Here is a 22025-nt window from a genome sequence, read left to right on the forward strand (position 1 = left end):
TTAAGGCCCCGGGGCCCGATGGTTACCCAACACATTTCTTCCAACATCACTGGGAAACTTGTGGCGATGATGTTACAAGAGTGGTTTTAAAAATAGTTGAAGGAACCGAATCAGCAGAGTGCATCAACTCAACAATTCTGGTTCTAATACCCAAGGTAAAAAAACCCACGCTACTCAGCCAATTCCGGCCAATCAGCCTCTGTAACATTCTATACAAGATTGCTTCGAAAGTTATTTCTAACAGATTAAAGCTAGTCTTACCTGATATTATCTCAGAGGAGCAATCAGCTTTTGTTCCAGGAAGGTTGATCACGGATAACATCATCACAGCATATGAGTGCTTGCACTTTATGAAGAGGAACAAGGCAAAGAAAAATCAATCATGTGCCCTCAAGATCGACATGATGAAGGCATATGACAGGGTTGAATGGTGTTATCTAAAGGCTATAATGCTTAAGTTGGGGTTTACAGAGAAGTGGGTTGACATTGTTATGGGGCTTGTTACCACAGTTGAGTTCTCAGTTCTCTTTAACGGGAAAAAGTTACATAGTTTCAAACCTTCACGAGGAATCAGACAAGGGGACCCGATATCTCCATACTTGTTCTTGCTAGCAGCAGAGGGCCTGTCGTGCCTTTTAAAATCAAAGAGTGAGTCATCCAATCTGCATGGTCTACAGGTAGCACCTACGGCGCCGCCAGTGAACCATCTTCTTTTTGCTGATGACAGCCTGCTGTTTTTCAAGGCAAATGGTGTGGGAGCTAACGAGGTGTACCATGTGCTGGATACTTATTGTCAGGTGACGGGGCAGCGCATCAACTACTCAAAATCTTCAATTTATTTCAGTAAGGGGGTGCCGGACACTGTGAGACAGGATATAAAGGACATTTTAAATGTCCCGAATGAAACGTTAAACAAAAAGTACTTGGGTATGCCATCAGACATTGGTAGCTCGAAGAATGGTGCTTTCAAGTACTTGAAGGACCGGCTATGGAGCAAGGTCCAAGGATGGATAGAGAGTACCCTATCATCGGCGGGCAAGGAGGTGTTAGTGAAATCAGTCGCTCAAGCTGTGCCAGTTTTCTCTATGTCGTGCTTCAAGTTGCCAAGAGGGTTGTGTGAACACTTGAATATGCTTATCAGAAAGTTCTGGTGGGGGAGCAAGGAGGGTAAACGAAAACCACACTGGGTGTCTTGGAAATCCATGACACAACCAAAGGGATTGGGGGGACTCGGTTTCAAAGATTTTGAGTTGTTCAACTTGGCCATGCTGGCCAGGCAGGCCTGGCGCATACTACAGAACCCAGGGACTTTAAGTGCTCGCTTGTTGTAAAGCATCTACTTCCCAGCCATTGATTTCCTTTCAATAGAATTGGGGAATCACCCTAGCCAAGTATGGAGAGCAATCATTGAAGGACGTGACACTCTTAAGCAAGGATTGATCAAACGAATTGGCAACGGGACATCTACAAACATATGGGAACACAATTGTCTACCACGTGATGCAATGCTTCGACCATACGGTTGCTTAACAACCCATCGCCCCATCATGGTCTCGGAACTTATAGAACCCACAACAGCAGCTTGGAACAAGGAACTTGTCACGGCGACGTTTATGCCAATGGATGCACAAGTAATACTTGGAATCCCGCTATGCACACGTAATATGCCAGATTTTTGGGCCTGGCACTATGACAAAAAAGGGAACTTCTCTGTTAAATCTGCTTACAACATGCTGGTAGCAACAAGACAGAGGCGGGAGGCTTGGTTAGAAGGAACGGCAGGTCCGTCAAGTTCTAGAGCAGCGGAGGGGTCATGGAAATCTCTTTGGAAAACTAACGTCCCGGGTAAGATTCGCATGTTTTTATGGAGACTCTCCAAACAGTCTTTGCCAACGAACGATGTCCGTGCACATCGGCACATGACAGATTCGGGACAGTGTGGACTGTGTGGAAGTCAAGATTCGTGGCGCCACTCGCTGTTGGAGTGCTCATCCTCACGGAGTATATGGGCTTTGACAGATGAAGAGTAACACATAAAATCACAGCTACAACAGAGCCCAATGCGAAGAATTGGTTATTCACCTTGATGGACTTACTCTCCCACGACGAGTTCATACTCATGACGGTCACTTTATGGTCAATATGGCATGCTCGCCGAAAGGCTATTCATGAAGGAATTTTCCAAAGCCCCCAAGCGACACACATGTTCGTCCACCGCTTTATCGATGAGCTAGGAGTACTAAGCAACAAGCAACAAAGGCCCAGGATAGCCACCGGAACCCCGGCGGGGCAACAACAAAGACCAAAACGGCCACCACCAGGATTTTGCAAAATCCACGTCGATGCTGCAGTTCGATCACGTGGGGGTTCGGCGGCGGCGGTCTGCAGGGATGAGAATGGTAAGTATGTTGGAGGCTCGGCTCTGGTCATCGAAGGAACCCTCGATCCAGCCACTCTGGAAACGATCGCATGTCGCGAGGCAATGGCGCTAGCGGAGGACCTCAATATCAGAGAGTTTGTTATCGCATCAGACTGCCGACGGGTAATCCAGGACATCAACATGGGTACACGAGGAGGATATGCGTCAATTATAAACGAGATAAACCATAGAGCTACTACCTTTCATTGTATTTTTACTTTCGAGAGTCGTGCTGCAAACTATGAAGCACATAACTTAGCTAAGTTTGCTTTGTCAAAAGGTCTGGGACGCCATGTGTGGTTTGGCCAGCCCTATGACCAGAGACGTATCCCACTGCATGTGGATTTTGATGAATAAAGTGTGTTTTACCCCTCAAAAAAAAATCTACAGCCGAGTTCCCCTAAAAAAATCTACAGCCGGGCCTGCGAACGACTCCATCACTGCCCGATCAAAAAACCCGACCCAGACGGACACCTCAAACGCATGGGCTGACCGACACCCTTCTCATATCTGGGTGGATATGAGGAGGCCCGGACGTGACCAGGTGCGTCCGCCATGTCGGATTGACGTGAGGGTCCCCCCGGAAAAAACTCCGAAACACGATGGTCCGAAGCTCGTCTTCTTCAACGGATCGATGGCGCCCGGCCCCTAGCCGGGCTATTTAAGACGGACGCCGGCACCGAAACCTTACCCGTCCACATTTCCTCCTCTCTCGTTCACAACCGCCACTTTCCAATCGCCGTCCACCTCCACATTTCAATTCGAGTTCAAAGTTTTCCATCTCTTATGAAACTTTTGTGTGGTGGCTCATTGCTATCTTTGGCAAAAATGCAGAATTTTCGTGGAATTTGTTCTTGAGACAGTTGGGAAGCTCAACAGTTATAACTCTGTGTTAACTATGAGAGAAACAACTTTAGAAATAACTGTTGTGATGTTATTTTGTAACTGAACCAAAGACCTCGGAAACACATTTTTTGGCGAGAACATCACGGCTTTCACATTGGAGCATCACAAGCATGCACATGAACTGTACAACAACTACTCCTCTGAAGTACAAAAAAATCGCATACCATTTTTTGGCAAGTGTACATTATTGCTTACATGGTGCCAAAAACCCCAGAGCTTGAGACAATCTGGACCGGCACATGGGAGAAGACAGGGCAGGATAGGACAGCAATTCCGCTGCACTTCAAGGTCCGTTTTGCAAAAAGTACCAGCAGCTCCCCTTGCGCCTCGTCATGTCTGTCTTTTTCATAGAAGGGTTGTTGTTCCATCTGAGCATCTGGTGCTCGAGTCGCTCGGTTACACGGAATACATTCTCCTGGTGGCTGGTGGATGGAGGCATGGCTCCGGTCCTACGGATCGGTTTTTGGGGTCCTTCTACATGGATCTGGCCTCCTGTGATGGTGGTGGTGAGGAGCATGGTGACGTGATACTATGGGCATGTTCGGTAATCCATCTGCTCCGTGAAATTCGAGGATCAACGAAGCACCTGTTCCCCCGCTCCGCAATTTTTAATTTCAACTCCGCCAGCTTCGGGGCCGAGAGTGTGGAGCGGTGGGATGCCGAACATGCCTTAAATACAGTAGATGAATCTCAAGCTGAGTTTAATTGCAATCATTTAGAAGAATAAAGAAAATTACTGCATTTTATAACTGATTTTTATCTCTCTTTTTGTTTTGTTTCTTTTTTATTTATACCTTTCTTTATCTTTAGTTTTATCTAATTAATTGATAGTATCTACCGGCTTGAACTTGAATTTGATTGCCTTCCATACTTCACAAGTTGCGGCTAGTTCAAAACTCCATTTGAGCATGATCGCGCCCTTCTTACGAGCGTGTACACAGGCTTTTAAAGCCACTCGATTAGCTGTTGCACCAGGTGCATTTCCTCCCAGTAGGATGGAGCACGTGTTCAGAAGTTCCGTAAGGGATCACACACGGGGAATTTATTCAAGTTGGGGCTCTCGACATGAAGGTAATACCCTTCTCTTGCTTTTCCTTTGATTGATTATGGGAAAACGCCTCACGTGATTCATGGGGATGTTGCTACCGAGAGTATGACTAGATGTTAGATGCCTCAAACTACTGTGTGGCCTCACCTTATAAAGGGGGACGAGACCTAGGGTTACACATCTTACTAACCGACTTGGAGTTTTAATCTGATGAGGAGCCCCTGACTTGTACACCAAAGTAAATTCCTTCTAGAAGGAGAGCTCCCTACGCGGCTAAAGGCCTTGGGAACACCTAGGGCTATTGGGCCCTGAGGCCAACCTATAATCTAGATTCCTGACCAACGCCCCCCCCCCCCCCCCCCAGTGCTATACACCATTTGTAGCCGAACAATGAAATCTTGATGAGCTCCCTTTCTATCTTTTGTACCTAGTTGTAGCACCCAAACATTTCTCCCGTAGTCCATTGAATGATCTGGCCTCTGTAACTCTGATTCAAATGAGTCGGACACTTTTTTTCTTGAGAAACTAAACAAGCCGAACACTGATAAGGGTTCCGATGATCAAGTTACCCAGCCGTCTGGGCCATGTCATAGTCTTGTCCTAACTAGGCATCTGTACTCAAGAATATCTAGTCCCACCAAAGGCATTGTTCTGTCGCTATCGCTGGGCCTCGCTTCATGTGCCCATGATCCGCGCAATAGCTTGCAGTATACCCAAGTATCCTTCCTGTCTGCCTTAGGAGGTGTGAAAGCACCATAGCAAGACCCTAAAGATCCCATGCTAGAGGCTGAAGGAGAGCGAACCAGACATGGGTCATATTCATCTCCTCCGGGTGAGTCCATCCTTGCATATGATCTGTCACTACGATTAGGGTAGCGGCGAGAGAGGGGGCATCAGTTATGACGGCGGAAGATTGGGCGGAGATTTTGAATTTTCGGGATTCTGTGTGGGGTTTGAGGGGTTAATATAGTAATTAGATTAGAGTGAAATGAGGTGGTTGCTTTCCCAAATACAACTCCATTTGTTCAAGACTCATCCCAAATTCATCCAAAAAATTCATTGTTCTGTCTAAAATTCAGAATTCAAAACCAGGGAGACAAGTTTAATTCCAACATTTATTAAGCAACGCCTACCGCTGCTCTACATTTTCCCCTAATTTCCTTTCGCCGACACACCCATGTCCGTGATCCTCAAACCACTTTCTTCGCTCCGACACGGCCAACTTGCCGCTAAACCGTGTCAAGCTACGATGCCTCTCTCTCAGAGCTAGTCAGGCGTGTGCTTCTGCAATGTTGTCCTCATCAAGTCCTAGATCTGGAAGGACGCTGCCAGGCTCCTCTCTATGCAGATGAAGCATTCGTCCTCTGCATGCAAAAATCAAAATGGTCAAGAACTGAATAGCAGATAGTTTCTTTTTTCTTTTTTTGCAAGTGAATGGCAGATCGTTTCTAGAAGAACAATGGATGTCCAAGACGCATCATCGACACATAACCATACCAGACATCACCCATGGGTCAAAGAAGTTATCAAGCCGCGTTCAGAATGCCCACCCTTTTGGGTCTGGTGGCACTAAAAGTAAACTCCAAAAATGTTTTTGTGGTGTGGAAGTACTCAAATGGTTATTTTGATCCTGAAGAGAAATATGTCTCTTGCAGGTGCTTTATTTATCTCGCTAACATTATACAAAATTGTAACTTAGCTAGTCTAGCCCACCATCTTTTCCGCTCTTCAAAAGGCTTGATTTATTTAGGTGACTATCCTTTTTAATTAATTTTCAAATCATAATACCAAGATGTAAGTCCAAACACAAACAAGCCTTTTCCTTCTTGTCAACAAGGATATTGATGGACCTCGCACAAAGGAAAAACAAGAATATCCATGGGGACATGTACAGGGTCTCATCGCCATTCGGACATTTTAGGCGCAAGGAAACGGTGCCGTTACGCTTCCCCAAGGAACAACACCAACAACAACACACCCCAAGGCAACACACTCAAGGGTTATGAGGCTGAATTCGCCCAGGTTTTCAAGCTCATCTGAGCCAATAGTGGCAGATGATTGCCTCAAGTTCTTTTTTCTTTTTGAAACACATATCTACTCTTTTATTAATGCACACGATACATTTTTCATATACTTATGGAAGACTTTTTTGATACGGGTTGAAATTTTTTCAAATACATAGTGAACATTCATCTAAATACATGCTTTGAACCCTTCTTCGAGTACATATTCAAAAAAATCAAATACACGTTAAGCATTTTTTTTACATTGTATTTGTATATACATTTTCAAAAATATACGAACATATTTTAAAATGCATGAACATTTTTGTAAATTTTACACACATTGTTTTTGAATGTTACAAATTTTTTAAACTACACAGACATTTTTCTCATATTGTATAAACACTTTTCAAATATTTCATAAGCAAATTTTGGAAATGCTTGAACATTTAAAAAAAAGTCACATAGATGTTTTAATAGTATCAACATTTTTAAAAGTTGCACGACCATTTTTATGCATTGTGATAACATTTTTAAATGTGTGATGGATGTTTTCAGTAAATTATTTCTTGAAATTTATATTCAAAATGTAAACAAAGGAAAAAAATAAGAAAAAAATGAACCTAACACTATAGGGCCGGCCCACTTACACTCACTTGAAGCGATGCTATTCTCCATATGGCCACAAGCGATATATAGGATTGCCCGAGTAGCACAACAGCCTTGCTGGATGTCATGGGACATTATGACGCTTCCAAAAAATGGGAGGCCTTGGTTTTTGTGGTATGGAGATTTTTAATTTGGCACTTTCTCTCTCGCCAAGCATGTCGGATGTTGCAAGAAACTTTTTCTCTTAGTGCTAGAATCCTAAAAGTAGCATATTTCCCAAAAGCATCGCTATTTGAGGCGGAATTGGGCTCACATCCCTCTCAGATCTTGAGATTAATTTCAGATGGGAGAGACATTTTGGCCGAAGGAGTACAAGGATTGGAGACGGAGCACCGACAAACATTGGGCCACAAAACTACATTCGCAGGGACAACATAATGAGGTCGTTATCTTCTTTGATTTAACACCCGCTGCAACTTGTATTGAAACTCATCGACGACACCTCAGCTACTTGGCGATAGGAGTTGGTCTGGTCAGTTTTTCTTCCCTTTGATGATGAAGCTATCTTACAAATCCCCTTGTGCACACGACATGTAAACGATTTCTAGGCTTGGAGTGCAAACCAAAAGGGCTTATTTCGATGAGTTTGGCATATAATATGACAGTTAAGGTAAAGATAAGAGATGAGAATTGGCTCAATGTACGGGAAAGATCATTAGATAGTGCGACATAGCCCAGCGGGTGGTCGTCCCTTAGGAATATCATGATCCCAGCCAAAATTAAGGTGTTCCTGTGGTATCTGGCTCAACACTCCTTGCTGACGAGATAGCTTCTTCACCATAGAACACATGGCGACGACCATCTGCTCATTCTGCAGCATGGAGGATACATGGAGGCATGCATTGTTGAGTTTTAATATGGCCAGGAGTATATGGGCACTTTATTGAGAACTCATGGTTAAGCATATATTTCCGAAAACATGAAAAAAAACAAAGAACTGGTTGTTTAGTATGCCCGAGTCTTTGTCGCGGGAAGAGTTCACGTGGATGGTGGTCAAGCTGTAGGGCAGTTTGAAGTTTACGAGGAAAGTTATCTATGTGAAAATATGCCCAATGAATGGGGAGATTTTTAGACATTCATCAAACTCTAAAGAAAGTCTTCAGTTCAAATTCTTCAGAATGTAGATCACAGATTTTCCAGCAACAGAATAATAGAAAGTACATGCTTGAGGAATTTAAAACCAGGTAGGCTCGGTGATGACATGATAATTTGGTAGACCAGTTTCAGTTGTTGTATCAACTGTACGTCTGATTGAGGCGGCTGAGATTGAACTTCGAAGACACTAAGTCTTCACCATATTCCTCTTGAGCTAAGGTCACAACAGACTTTGCCCAATCACTCGTGATAAGTCTTTAAGGTAGACTTCCAAAACCTTCACAGACTTGATCACCAACACGTCACAATTACTCTTGGGTCTCAGAACATGACGCCTAACTGCCTGGAAGAATGACAGTCTTCAAAGGTAATAGGCGTCGGATCACACAGATCAAACCCTTCAGTGATGCTCAATCACTTTGGCTCTGGTTTTGTTTTTTTCCTTATTTAAGTGTGCGTAGAGTTGTATCGATGGTCGATAGAACTTGAGGGAATATTAATTCAATCTTTAGCTCTTCATTGAGTTTGACACTGTTATTCATCAAAAGAGCTACAACTGATCTCTACACTTGTGGGCTATCAGAATCTTACCCAATTTGCAGTGGAAGTGGGAGGGGTGCTTCTGAAAAGACCACCAACGGATCACGGTACAAGCTCGCAGCAGGGGCTTGTTGTCTGGGATGCAACAGGGCCAGAGGGACTTCGTAGAGCCGGTGCTGTTGCTGTCTGCGTAGGGCCGTCCCCCACTCCCGTCCCGGGGCGCTAAGGGGTTTTGTTTTAGCTTCGAGGCAAGGCGGAGGCGAGTATATCTCTGACGATATGGCTGCGAGGATTCGAGGGTGAGGAGGCATGGTGTTGCCGGATGTTGCGGCGGTGGCTTTGCGGCGGCGGACTGAAGCCGAACGACTGAGACGTGGTCTGTGGTGGTGCCGCGTTGCGACACGTTCTCCGTTGCATTGCGGGCGACCGTCCGTGCGTGGCTCAAGTGGCATGTCGATCCTACGAACGAGATGCGACCGATCGGACGGCTCTCAAGGCGGCTTAATTCTGGATCAAATCAACCGGCCGATTTGCGTAGCTACTAGCAACCGTCCGGTAGGAAAGAGCAGGTCGAGCCGAATCAGGCCGCGCGAATCTCAAAGCTCCCTGCCGAGGACAAAACCTCGGTACCAAGTCAAACGACTCGCCAACGGGCTCCCCCAAAAATCCCCAAATCACAATTCCGTAACCGCTCGCCAACCAACGGCCAACGCAACTCCGGCCACAGCCATGGCGCAGCGCTCTCTGCTGCTCTTCCTCCGCGGCGTGCTCCGCCTGCTTCACCGCCGCCGCCGCCGCCTCGCCCAGCCGCCGGCGGGCCTCCGCGAGCTCGCGCGCCTTCTCCTCCCGCTCCTCCCGCGTCCGCGCGCCGCCACGGCCAGCACCAGCATCGCCGCGCTGCTCCTCTCCGCGGGGATCCGGCGCCTCCCGCGCGACCTTCTGCTCGCCGTCGACGGGGCGGAGGGCCGCGGCGACCTGGAGACGAGGCCGCCCGGCAGCTGGTACTAGGCGTCGTGCTCGCCAGACTTCGCGCAGGGCGCGCTCCGGTCCACGCGGAAGCGGCGGGCGGAGAAGCCGCGCTGGCACCGCCGGCCAACCCCATCGACGACATCTACCACGACGCGGGGGCGGGGGCCATCCTTGTCTTCGTCCACGCCCTCCTCCGCCTCGCGCCACCGCCAGCGGGCCCGGCCGAGCAGGTCGCGTCCGAGGCCGCCACGGCCACCTGCAGCATCATCGCGCTGCTCCTCGCCGTCGACGGGGTCCTCGATGATGCCCCGCAGAACGCCAACGAGGACCCCGATGATGCCCTGCAGAACGCCGACGAGGACCCCGATGATGCCCCGCAGAACGCCGACCAGGACCCGGTTGCAGCTGACAAGTCCGACGAGGAGGAGAAGACAGTGACCGTCGTTGTGTCGACTATCCAGGAGGCCCTAGAGGCTGTACTCCTGTGGGACAAGGGCGGCAGCATCATGGTGGACGTGCCGGCCCACCTCCAGCGCCAGGACGCCATCGACATTGATGAGTACCTCAGCTCACGAGGTGCGACACCTGCTGCCATGCGACGAGGTCCCGTCCTCAACCTCATCCTCACTGGCGCCGGTGGGCAATAGAGGTGCCGATTCTTGCATGCTTAGTTGCAATTTCATATTGAGCTGCTGCAGAACCTGAACCAAGATGACTTGTTGTTGCTTAGTTGCAATTTCATATTGAGCTGCTGTAGAAACTTGTTTTGCTCTGTTGCCTGCCTGGTTGCAGTTTCAGGTGCAGAAACTGAACCAAAGCTGGTGTGTTGCTTAGTTTCAGACTCAGTTTCATATTGCTGCATGCAGAAACTGAACCAAAGCTGGTGTGTTGCGGCTTGGTGTCGAATCATGTTGCTGCAAGCATAAACTCAACTGAATCAAATTGGTCTGTTGCTTACTTTCGATCCGACTGAACTGGACCAAATTGGTTGTTGCTTTTAGTTTCAAAATCTGTCGTTGTGATCACGGGTCTTTGTTATGCGTCATTTTGTTTCTCGGAACCGTATGAGATCTTTATGTCAAAAGCACTGTCCTTATGATTGTTGTTTTGCGTTTCTTGAAACAGTATTATATCTTTGTGTCGAAAACAAGTACAAAACCACTCTAGGTATACAACAGTCCTGAATCATGCCCTGCCGATTCCGTTTTCAGTACTTAGCCTCCATCAAAAGAAACATGGTATTCTTTCATATGCTGGAAACTGGATACCTTGATGTCCATTAAAAGCACTTTTGCATTCAGGTAGATCATACACAGAACAACGCACATCCAATCAAGTGGAACATAATATAAGTCATCGTCTATTTCACGGTGAGCAGCGAGCTATCAAATATCGACTGTCAAGTTAATGGAAGGCTCCTCAAACACCCCGCTCAACCTCATTCGACAACGTGTGACTGCTGCACGGAATCGGAGTACAGAATTGTTAAGTCCATACAACGTGTGACCTCATTCTCAGCCGCCTTCTTTTCCATGCAAGTCCTGATAACAGGAGGCCGAGAAATGTTAAGCCGCTTAGTGTACAATATCATCACTTCCCTTATTATGATGGTGTACATGTTATTAAAATAGCAAAAACCTGACATAATTCGATAACAGCATTACATGTTAATTTTCCTCACCTTCAGCATGTTCCATGTCTTACAACCTACTCCCTCTGTACCGTAATAGTTGTCGCCGGGGGGATTCTCCGACCAGGTGAAAAGCTAGGAAAGTACAGAACTACCCCTAATCTGAAATCATCGTCTTCCTCCATCAACCCCTCCGCTAGGCCCCTCCTTGTCGCCCCTGCTCCACCCCTCCGCCAGGCTCCTCGTCGCCCCTGCTGCTCCTCGTCGCCCATCCATCACCTGCCCCAAGCGCTACCAGATCCATCACCACGTTGAGCAGCAGATCATCAGCACGCCCCGGGAGAAGCAGCAGCACCTTGTTGAGCAGCAGATCATCAGCATCATCTCCGGCTGGATCAGTGCAGCAGAGCATCAGGTCGTCGCTATGAATTGACCAGCAACATCTCCGGTTGATCATCAGATCTTGCAGCGAGCATGAGCATGTGTTAACAGGATCATAGACATGTGTATGAGTAAAATGACAGAGGATAAGCGTGTGTAATAGAATCTACAGAAGATGTCACAGTAGATGTACTGAAAAATGAGTACAGTAGATGTCACCATTTGTAACTACAGTACTTCTTTCATTTGTTTGAAATTTTCAGTAGATGTCACAGTAGCATGATGAAATTTTCAGTTAAAACCATTTGTTTGAAAAAGGAGTACAGAATTTGTTTGTAACCATTGACAGAGGAGTAGTTTCAGAAAAACTTAACTGAAAACACTAGCATTTGTTAGCATTATCATTTGATCATTACAAACACTAGCATTTGTAAGGTTCCAAGTAGAACTCCAAGCTAAATACAAGAAAACCCATTAGAAACGACGCAAGTTCATCAAATTATTGCTAATGCTACTAGACTAGTACTCCAGCCATGTGTACTAGACTAGTACTTCTGCAAGCAATGACAGGCAGCAATTTCCATGCATGAAAAGGGAAAGAAGTACTCCTACATTGAGAGAGAGAGAGAGAGAGAGAGAGAGAGCTCACCAGCCCTTGCAGGGACAGCAGTCCAGCAGCCAAGGCCATGCTTGAGGATGTAGTCCCTCAGTCTCTAGTCCCTCAGGATACCATAGCCCCTTCCTGAAAAAGTTAACTGGAAACACTAGCATTTGTTAGCATTATCATTTCAGTTAACTTTAATTGAAAATTACTGCAAGGGATTCATTAACTGAAAACATTTGTCAGCGTTATCATTTGATCATATTCAGTTAAAGTTAACTGAATATTTTCATTTAACTGTTTTTTTTTCAGTTAACTTTAACTGAAACTGAAAATTTTCAGTTAAAGTTACTCCAAGCAAAAGTCCTACACTAAATTACTCCAAGCTACTCCATTTTAAGCACAGAATCAAGTGCACAGAGTTAAGCAATATTACTCTGCATCAGTTAACAAGTTTCAGTTAACTCCACATCAGCAACTCAAGTTTCAGTTAACAAGACCAATATTACTATCTTGTATTTCTATGACATGAAAATAATACAAAATGCATCAGTTTAAGATTCAATTCAACGGATACACTAGGAAAAATGATGAGGTAAATTTAAAATTACCTTAAGTCCAGGAGCAGCACGCAGCTGCAGAGCTGAGCTGCTTGCCTGAGTAGGTCAGCAGCGAGCTCGACCAGCGGAGGCAGCTGCTGGCGCCCGATGAGAGCACAACCGGTAACCAGAGGAACAACAGCCGGTAAACCAAGAGGAATAAAAATAGAAGAATTATACAGAAGCAAGCAGTTACTGGTTAGGCGGGAATGCTTTGGACGATCGGATAACACCCAACGCCACACCTGATAGCATGGGGGAGACGGCGAGGTGAAAAAAAAACTAAAACAACTAGGGCTGCGTGCCTGCTAAAAAAGAGAAGGCCCCATGTGTCCATACATGTCATGCAGGGAGGAAGCATATACATCATCTAAAATGGGGTGAAAACGTGGAACTCCGAGGTTAATAGAGTTGTACGCAACGAGTACTGTAGTGGAGGGCAAACAGCGGATTTATGCAAAGGGAAGCATGTTCATTTCATCAATATTATAATGGACCGTGCAAAACCAAATCACAATGCACATAGTAGTGACCAATGCAGACATGTTTAAAGATGCCACCGCATCGGATTTTCAATCCCTAGATAGAGATACAATGTACATCCCTATACCAACAAATCCCTTAAAGTAATATTAGGGTGCACTTGGACGAAATCTTCCCTTCGAGATACCTTCTAGCAGTTCTATGGACTACGTCAACAACCGTTTTCGTGTCTCTTTCATGGCCTTCTAGGGGATATTTGTCTGAATGATCTATACTTAAAATCTCCAGTGCAGGGGAATTTTCCACCATGTGTGAAAGGAACTCAACTTGACCGATGCATGCTTTAAATCCTGTAACATACAAACTCTTTAAGTTGTTGAACAGACGCTCCGGTAGCTTCCTGATAGGTTCATCAGATTCTTGTATCGAATGCACATAACTAGGGAAACGAAACTGCAAGTTTAAACCAAAAACCATGGTCAAAAAAAAAAGTTTGAACAAAAAATGAAGTATGATGCGAAGGATTGTGACTATTACTGAAAGTCAAGAACATAATGTGAGTACGTGAGCAAGTCTCAAACAGACTTTTGTCAAATTGCCATTTTATTTCATGAAAGATTCATATTGAACAAAAAACTAGTGCCTTCCAAACAAAGAGAGTGGTAAAACGAACAAGTATAGCAGCCTATATCCATCCATCAGTTCCAGGACAGCATATGCAATAAAAGAAACGGTCCAGCACAGTACTTCTCATCACATTATACTCGAACGTGCCCAAGTTGACAGCATGATAGTTGGCATGGTCCAAAAACGAGACATCCAATGCGTTGAAAGAAGCTGTAATGCAATATGAGTACTTACGTGCAGCTCTAACTTCCGGATGAAAGGAGCAGACCTCACAAAAGAGACCAAAGATAATATATTGAATTCTTCGATATAAACCAACCTCAATTGTAAATACGTCATCTGAGAAAACTTGCATCGGTAATGCATCAAACAGGGAATCTGAAAGATAGATAACCAAAGGTCATGATCAGTCATGTGATATTATAGGATAATTCATGACTTAAAGGATGGTGTAAGAGCGAACCTTTGGAGGTTCACAGGCTGTATCGAGGGTCAGATGTTGCACATTTATAAGCACATTAGCAAGAACAGTAATAGTGTGCTCGAGCGTGTCTCTATAATACCATATGTTTGCACATTTCAGTTCCAATGAATTACTGAGGTCAATAGGCACCGCTTCTCCTCTGTATTCGAAGGTTGCAAGGTTCTCGGCAAGGAATTCTATATTTGTTATATTGCAGGAAGCAATTTTCAAGTATAGCAGGTGAGGCAGAGGGCCGTTAACCTTTAGTTCCCCATTGAGATGGCATCTAACAATACTCAGCCACTCTAGGTTACAGCAGTTTGACAACATATGTTGAATATCCTTCCCACTGACATTCACTAAGTTCAGATCAAGCTTCCTTAGGTTAGGGAAACCACTAAAATGAATTGGTGGCTGGAAATCTACAAAGCTAAGATGAAGTTTCTGTAGACGGCATATACTGTCGTCGTCTAAAAGCTCAAATGGAAATTTGTACCGATCATCACGACCTGGAGGTTGACGCTGTTCTGGTGCTAAATCAAAAACTAGTGCCTTTGTCTGTGATGATACAACAAAACGAACCCAGTTATCAAGATGTTCAACCAACATCCAGTTGAACTCAATTTTGATTGCAAGCTCTTCCACCAACTTGCCACGGTACTGTTCCAAGACCCTATTAACAATGCGAGTGAACATTAGAGTATACACTCTTTTCTCATAATTGTTTTTGCCACATACTGTATTTCCATCGAAACTCAATTTAGAACAAAGCATCCACAAGTATCTCCATTTCCTTGATACGGCACTGGTTCTTACAGCCTCTTCCAGAGGCAACTTTGAAAAAATTGTGCATAGCACGTCCTGCAGAATAGAAAATATATCGTAGAAATTAGTAATCTGCAATCAACAAACGAGCTGGAGCACAAGATTTTAGCGCAGTAATCAACAGGCGAGTTGGAGCACAAGATTTAGCGCAGTACCTCTGGAAGGTCTCCAAACAGATCAATCGCCGATTCCTTTGCATCAATTGGTCCGTGATGGATGTAGTCAGATATAACTCCACAGATGAGAATGCAGCACAGTTTACATCGAACTTCCCCAGTTATTCCCTTGGCATGGATTAGTCCGCAAAGCAGAATGCTCAGCAGTTGAAACTGGCTGTTGGCTATAGGCGTTTGACGGAACACTTCATTCTGTTGAATGTGCTCGGATAAAGCTCTGAAAGCCAGAATGCTCAACGCTTCGAGCTGATGGCCTACTATTCTGCCGCTGCCTCGGTGGAGTTGCGTTGGATGGAATTGATTGGGCACTGTGAAGTTGAGCATGATCCCCATTCTGAACTGCAATGGGGCATGGAAAACCCAATTAAACCGGGCTCCTGCATGCAGGTTGCTCGGAAAAAAATAATTAAATTCATGGTAGCACTAGTATTATGGTAACAGAGCAAGTGGAGTGGAGCATCAGTATTCATAAGAAATTAGTTGCACACAAGTAGAAACTAGTATTCATAAGAAATATCGACATAGTACCTTTGGAAGGTCTCCAAATAAATTTTCTCTAACAAATATTCATCAGAAATCAAGCCCCTACCACCACCAAAAAAAAAAACTGTTTCCTTTGGTGGGGAGGGACATGTGCAGATCCAGATGTTGTGCGCCCAGAATATCTCGAGGGCAGCAATCATGGATGGATGGGAGCGTGCTCATACCTCAGAAACCAACCGGTGGCCGGAACGGCGGCCCGTGAAAGGAGGAGGGGTTGGGCTGGTCGCCGTGGAAGAGGAGAAGAGGTGGGGCACCGGCAGCGGCAGCGGCAGGTCGAGCCGCCGTGGGTCGCTCGGACTGAGGACTCGGGAAGGACGGCCGGCGATGGGATTTCTTTTCCGCTTATTTTTAGCAGCGTATTATTGGTGTGGAATTAGCCACAATTCGAAAAGAAGTCCAAATTTGTGTCCAGCTTGATTTCAAAGTCCTCCTCTTCTCGGGAGCTTCCTATATCTCTACTCCTAATGGACGAATTGGTTGAATAGTTCCCCCCATTTTTAACCGGTTTATTTTCAACCGGTTTATTTTCAACCGGTTTTTTTTCAACGGTTTTTCTTCGTCCCACCTCCCACCACCCCCCTCCCACCGGTTTTTCTCTTTCTCGTCTGGCCGACAATACCCAACGTATATCTCTACTCCTAATGGACGAATTGGTTGAATAGTCCCCCCACTTTCAACCGGTTTATTTCAACCGGTTTTTTTTCAACCGGTTTTTCTTCGTCCCACCTCCCACCACCCCCTCCCACCGGTTTTTCTCTTTCTCGTCTGGCCGACAATACCCAACGTATTTATGGTAATCAATCACAATTAATCCACGTATGGTAAGGCTATAAACTTAGAAATCTCAAATATGATAATTATAGTAATAAATCAATCCATGTATGGTAAGGCTATAACTAAGGAAATTTCGAATATGGTAATTATCACCAGAATCAAAGCTTTCCAAAAAAGTTCTTCTTGCCATACCCTTCAATCGCGCCCTGCTCCATTCCGATCTCCTTCCCTCAATCGCTCCAGCTGATTTACTCTTTCCAAACCTAACCCCTGCCTGATCTAGATAAAGAGGCTCTCTCCTGCCCGTCTCATCCCTCCCTTGTGCCAACCATGGAAGAGAGGAGGGAGAGCACAGAGGAGTGCGCCGGCGATGCGCCGATGCTCGCTGGTTGAGGCATGGTCGGCGTGTGAGTCAAGAGGATCCCTGCATCTGTGGTGGTAGGCGATCCAAGGAAGAGTAGTCGAACATGAAAGCGATGGGAGGGACAACACCCTGCTGCCGGGCTCGTCCGCCTCTTCACGGCCGACGACCGCGTTGGATGTGGCCGAGGGCGGCGATGATGGAGGGAGCCGCTGGCGCTGGCCAGGCTCCCGACCGAGTCGCTGCTCCTCAGTGCCAGCCCTTTCCGCCGCGGCGGATCGCTTGTCATCTTGGGAGGGAGCTTCCTATATCTCTACTCCTAATGGACGAATTGGTTGAATAGTTCCCCCCACTTTCAACCGGTTTATTTTCAACCGGTTTATTTTCAACGGTTTTTCTTCGTCCCACCTCCCACCACCCCCCTCGCACCGGTTTTTCTCTTTCTCGTCTGGCCGACAATACCCAACGTATATCTCTACTCCTAATGGACGAATTGGTTGAATAGTTCCCCCCACTTTCAACCGGTTTATTTTCAACCGGTTTTTTTTCAACCGGTTTTTCTTCGTCCCACCTCCCACCACCCCCTCCCACCGGTTTTTCTCTTTCTCGTCTGGCCGACAATACCCAACGTATTTATGGTAATCAATCACAATTAATCCACGTATGGTAAGGCTATAAACTTAGAAATCTTAAATATGATAATTATAGTAATAAATCAATCCATGTATGGTAAGGCTATAACTAAGGAAATTTCGAATATGGTAATTATCACCAGAATCAAAGCTTTCCAAAAAAGTTCTTCTTGCCATACCCTTCAATCGCGCCCTGCTCCATTCCGATCTCCTTCCCTCAATCGCTCCAGCTGATTTACTCTTTCCAAACCTAACCCCTGCCTGATCTAGATAAAGAGGCTCTCTCCTGCCCGTCTCATCCCTCCCTTGTGCCAACCATGGAAGAGAGGAGGGAGAGCACAGAGGAGCGCGCCGGCGATGCGCCGATGCTCGCTGGTTGAGGCATGGTCGGCGTGTGAGTCAAGAGGATCCCTGCATCTGTGGTGGTAGGCGATCCAAGGAAGAGTAGTCGAACATGAAAGCGATGGGAGGGACAACACCCTGCTGCCGGGCTCGTCCGCCTCTTCGTGGCCGACGACCGCGTTGGATGTGGCCGAGGGCGGCGATGATGGAGGGAGCCGCTGGCGCTGGCCAGGCTCCCGACCGAGTCGCTGCTCCTCAGTGCCAGCCCTTTCCGCCGCGCCGGATCGCTCGTCATCTTGGGGACCCCGAAGGGATGCTGCCGGTGTGGGAGGCGCCCACGACAGTGCGGGCTTGGGACCGAGCGGCGGGGGACGTTACGGGTTCCGTTCTAGGGCTAGGTCGGGAAGTCTATCGTGTTTCTGTCGGAAAATCTTGTGATCAATGGGTTTACTAAATTAATTTTGGGTCTATATTAAGGGGCACCGTCTATTCTTGTCATTCGAATTTGCATTCTTGCATCAGAAGTTCAAGAGAACTGTCATGAATAGCACAATGCCTTTCAGTTTGTAGACTGATAACTGAACATCACATCTTTTGATTTCTGTTTGGCCTCCTGGGAACGTAGACTAATTTAACACGTCATTTTTCGGTTTATTGTTCAAAATTGTTTCACTTCACATGATCGTGAACATACATGATGTGTATGTATTTTTTAATTTTGTGTCTGGTGACCTCAATTTTTATGCCTTCTACAGGTGAGTTGCTAACAAAATTCTAAATGTACATGCTCCAGGTAAATTTCTGGACATATATATTATATCTATATGTCCTTTCTACGAGGACATAAAATGCATCCCTATTTTCTATCTACCATTTTGTAACCCTTTGCAGAATGGTCTGGGGAGGTTCGCAACATTGTCTACTCATCTGATCGGAAATCTGTATATGTTGTCGATCGTGTGACTCTATGGAACTGATGGGGAGGTACCCTTCTTTGCCTGGGAGTTATATTTGGTTTAGTTCGCTGAATCTGGTTTGGGTTTGCACTAATCTTGCGTACTAAGTTTTTAGTGTATAATCTGTTTGTAGGTCCCACTATTTGATTAGTGGACGCAACTGATGGGGGCATGGAGATGATGGCAAGGCATCACGCTGTGGTGGTGGCGAGGGGGCCATCGATGAAGGCGGCGATGACAGGGGCTGCCTACAAAAGCGGTGCATGGATGGGGGAGGTGAAGTGGCGAGGGCTGGGAAGGTGGAGAACGACAATCGGGGGAGATGGAGTGGTGGCAAGATTGGACGAGCTCACCTCCGGAGTGTGTGGGCAAGATTTCCTTTTCGGGTCGGCCGGCTTTTTTTAAAGCATGTGCATGCATGAGTTGGGGCTTATTTCCAGCGGTGAACATGCATGGGTAAAACCGTTTTCTTTTGCGAAAGGGGAGGGGAGACAAAAAACGGAGGTGGGAGGGGGAGCCGTACATGGTGGGAGGGGTGGAAACCCTGGAAGCTGGGCCTGGGATGATCAGGCTGTCATGAACTGAAGTTATTTGTTTATAGTGTCACAAGTGTGTATTGTATAATTGTTTATATATTTGTCGTATATTTTATTGAATTTAGGTGTGTGTGCAAGGTTTTCATACCTTGAAATTATGAATATTGTGAAGTGCGAGCCTCTCTCTTCTAGAAAATCATGGAATTGGCTGACACACCATTAAATAATTTGATGCCACATGCTTATTTTAAATGGCTAGAAAGCACAAGTGAAAGCTTCTTTTGATTTGGTTCCTTCATTGCATGGTTTGATCACAATTTCTCAACAATTGAGAGATAGAATGATACTCAAATTATTCAAATTCTTACTCTACAAACTAAAAGAGAATAGAACCAAACAATGGTATATTTGTGTCCATGAAGATAGCTATCCAGTTCTAGCGCATGGGTTGACATGGGTTGCAGACTGCATTTGGCATCATCTTTACCTAGGTTTTCTTTGACCCCATCCTATAACCGACCTCCTTTCGATTAACTCATCCTATCGCCCAAGTCAACACCGACCTATGAATCCTACATATATTTATAACTCCATGGCAACCTCCATATATTTTTAGAACTCCGTGGCAATGCACGGGCATTTAGCTATGAGTCACGAGTGTATTGTTGTTGCATTTCACAAAACCATCGTATATATGAAGGTTTGGTTCAATTATTTTCCTACATATAATATTTTGTTGTTGAATTTCAATTCATGAGTCCCAAGTTAAATTTGGCACGCTGCTGATCTCTATATATCATCAACTACTTGAATCTTGTGTGTAACTATGAATTCAATCTTTTTATCAAAAGATATATATTCAGTGTTTGGGATTAATATCAATTGCATATAATGCTTGGTAGTGGTAATATCAAATTTGTCCATCAAATAAATCTTAAATCCTGTGTTTTTTTGCCTATCAGTTTGATAAAGTCAGAAACGTGTATGTGGTTGAACGGTATATAATAGCCAGTTGCATGGAAGATATGTATGTAATTGCTAAATGTTTAATGTATATCATATAATGTGGGTAGCTCTATCAAGAATCGCACATCAGAGTTACCAGTGCATTCTTATTTGAGAAATAGCATGCGAAGTACTCGGACATCCATGATGGTGCAAGTGTCGCTTTTTTCGGGAAACTTACTAAGGACATAGAGTTCCAGCTGTTTATAAGGAATGTATTTGGCCCTTCTTAGAAGGGAAACTAGCTTGCAAACTTTATGGTCCAACTATCATTGAAATACCAACTGATATGTTACGAAATCTTCAACTTATATTCTTTAGGAACTTCATTTAAGTTGTACTGACCTCATGAGATTCCAATCTATGTTTCATAGTTTATACTCCTCACTATCATAAATTCATAGACTCAAAAGTTTGTTGTATATGTTTATTACTCGAGCATTGCAATACACTGCACTCGGATGATTTTGTCCACAGAAAATTTGAAGCTCCATGATTCGGCAAGAGGATTTGTGCAAGAAATCATGTACATCTTAAAGTTTTGCATCTCAAATTTGGTACCTGTGTTGAACAGGAGGAAGCCTAGAATTCGCTTCACAGACGGAACTCGTCAATATAGAAGAGTAACACCTAGATAGAATCAAATCTGGTCAGAGAAGCCAATTGTGCCTTCTTCCCGAGTGCCAAATGTAGATGACTAATGCTGATGACACCACTCGCTTCCTTGTTTTTAAATATCACATGTGCAACACAATGATGCAAAGCGAATTTCATGGAGGGGGGATAAGACGTATTTGTGTGGTTGAAGGAGCACATGTAAGTACATATTTTGGTGAGGGTGGAAATTGAAATGCATGCTTGGAGAAACATAGTCATAAGCATGTGATGTACAAACTCCATATAATGATATTATGATATGTGTTTTCATAGATAATTTTATTTTTCAGGGCAACGCACGGTCATTCAACTAGATTTAGCTTCCTTGGATTAGGAATAGATCTAGAAGAAGGTGACGTGGTAGGGTTTTTTTGTACCGTCCGAGACAACAAAACAATGACATGGAAGCTACATGCAAAATTAAGGGGCAATAGATTGAGAGGGTGAATGATGTATGGACAGAGAAGGTGATGAACGGCAAGTTTAATGGGAAAGGGCGGCTAGAGGGGTGTGTCATGTTTGTAAGAATAGAGAGAAGAATATGCTTGCATTTGTGTTGTGGTTGAACATTGCGTGCAATATGCTCGTTTCTGGGGAGGAAAATGAGCATTGTTTACACAATTTCATTTGTTGGCCCGTGGCAACGCACGGGCATTCTACTAGTAACACTAATTGCCGAACGCTCACTAAGAAGCAACCCCCAGCGAACTCCCTCACGGTCGTTTGATTTGATTGAGATCAAATAATGGCAGTTTTCTAAAAAGACCGACTCCTCTAGAAAAGAA

The 22025-nt window shown here is 45.1% G+C and overlaps 1 protein-coding gene across 3 annotated transcripts; it reads right to left on the reverse strand.

The window, feature by feature from the left end:
• Positions 1 to 11022: 11022 nt before the first annotated feature.
• LOC123087514 (F-box/FBD/LRR-repeat protein At1g13570) lies at positions 11023 to 16384 on the reverse strand. 3 transcript variants are annotated; one of them, XM_044509545.1, is made up of 7 exons: positions 16142 to 16343; positions 15414 to 15768; positions 14434 to 15294; positions 14205 to 14348; positions 12873 to 13796; positions 11331 to 12415; positions 11023 to 11190 (listed from the first exon to the last, which is right to left on the reverse strand). In XM_044509545.1, exons 2-5 carry the CDS (start codon positions 15765 to 15767, stop codon positions 13482 to 13484), a joined length of 1674 nt encoding a protein of 557 aa, XP_044365480.1. In that variant the 5' UTR covers position 15768; positions 16142 to 16343; the 3' UTR covers positions 11023 to 11190; positions 11331 to 12415; positions 12873 to 13481. The 3 variants fall into 3 exon arrangements, with proteins under 3 accessions (XP_044365480.1, XP_044365479.1, XP_044365478.1); XM_044509544.1 differs by lacking the exon at positions 11023 to 11190 and having other exon boundaries at positions 11224 to 12415; XM_044509543.1 differs by lacking the exon at positions 11023 to 11190 and having other exon boundaries at positions 11225 to 12415; positions 15414 to 15773; positions 16142 to 16384.
• Positions 16385 to 22025: the final 5641 nt, after the last annotated feature.

The sequence above is a fragment of the Triticum aestivum genome, chromosome 4A (assembly GCF_018294505.1).
Source record: "Triticum aestivum cultivar Chinese Spring chromosome 4A, IWGSC CS RefSeq v2.1, whole genome shotgun sequence".
Taxonomy (NCBI): domain Eukaryota; kingdom Viridiplantae; phylum Streptophyta; class Magnoliopsida; order Poales; family Poaceae; genus Triticum; species Triticum aestivum.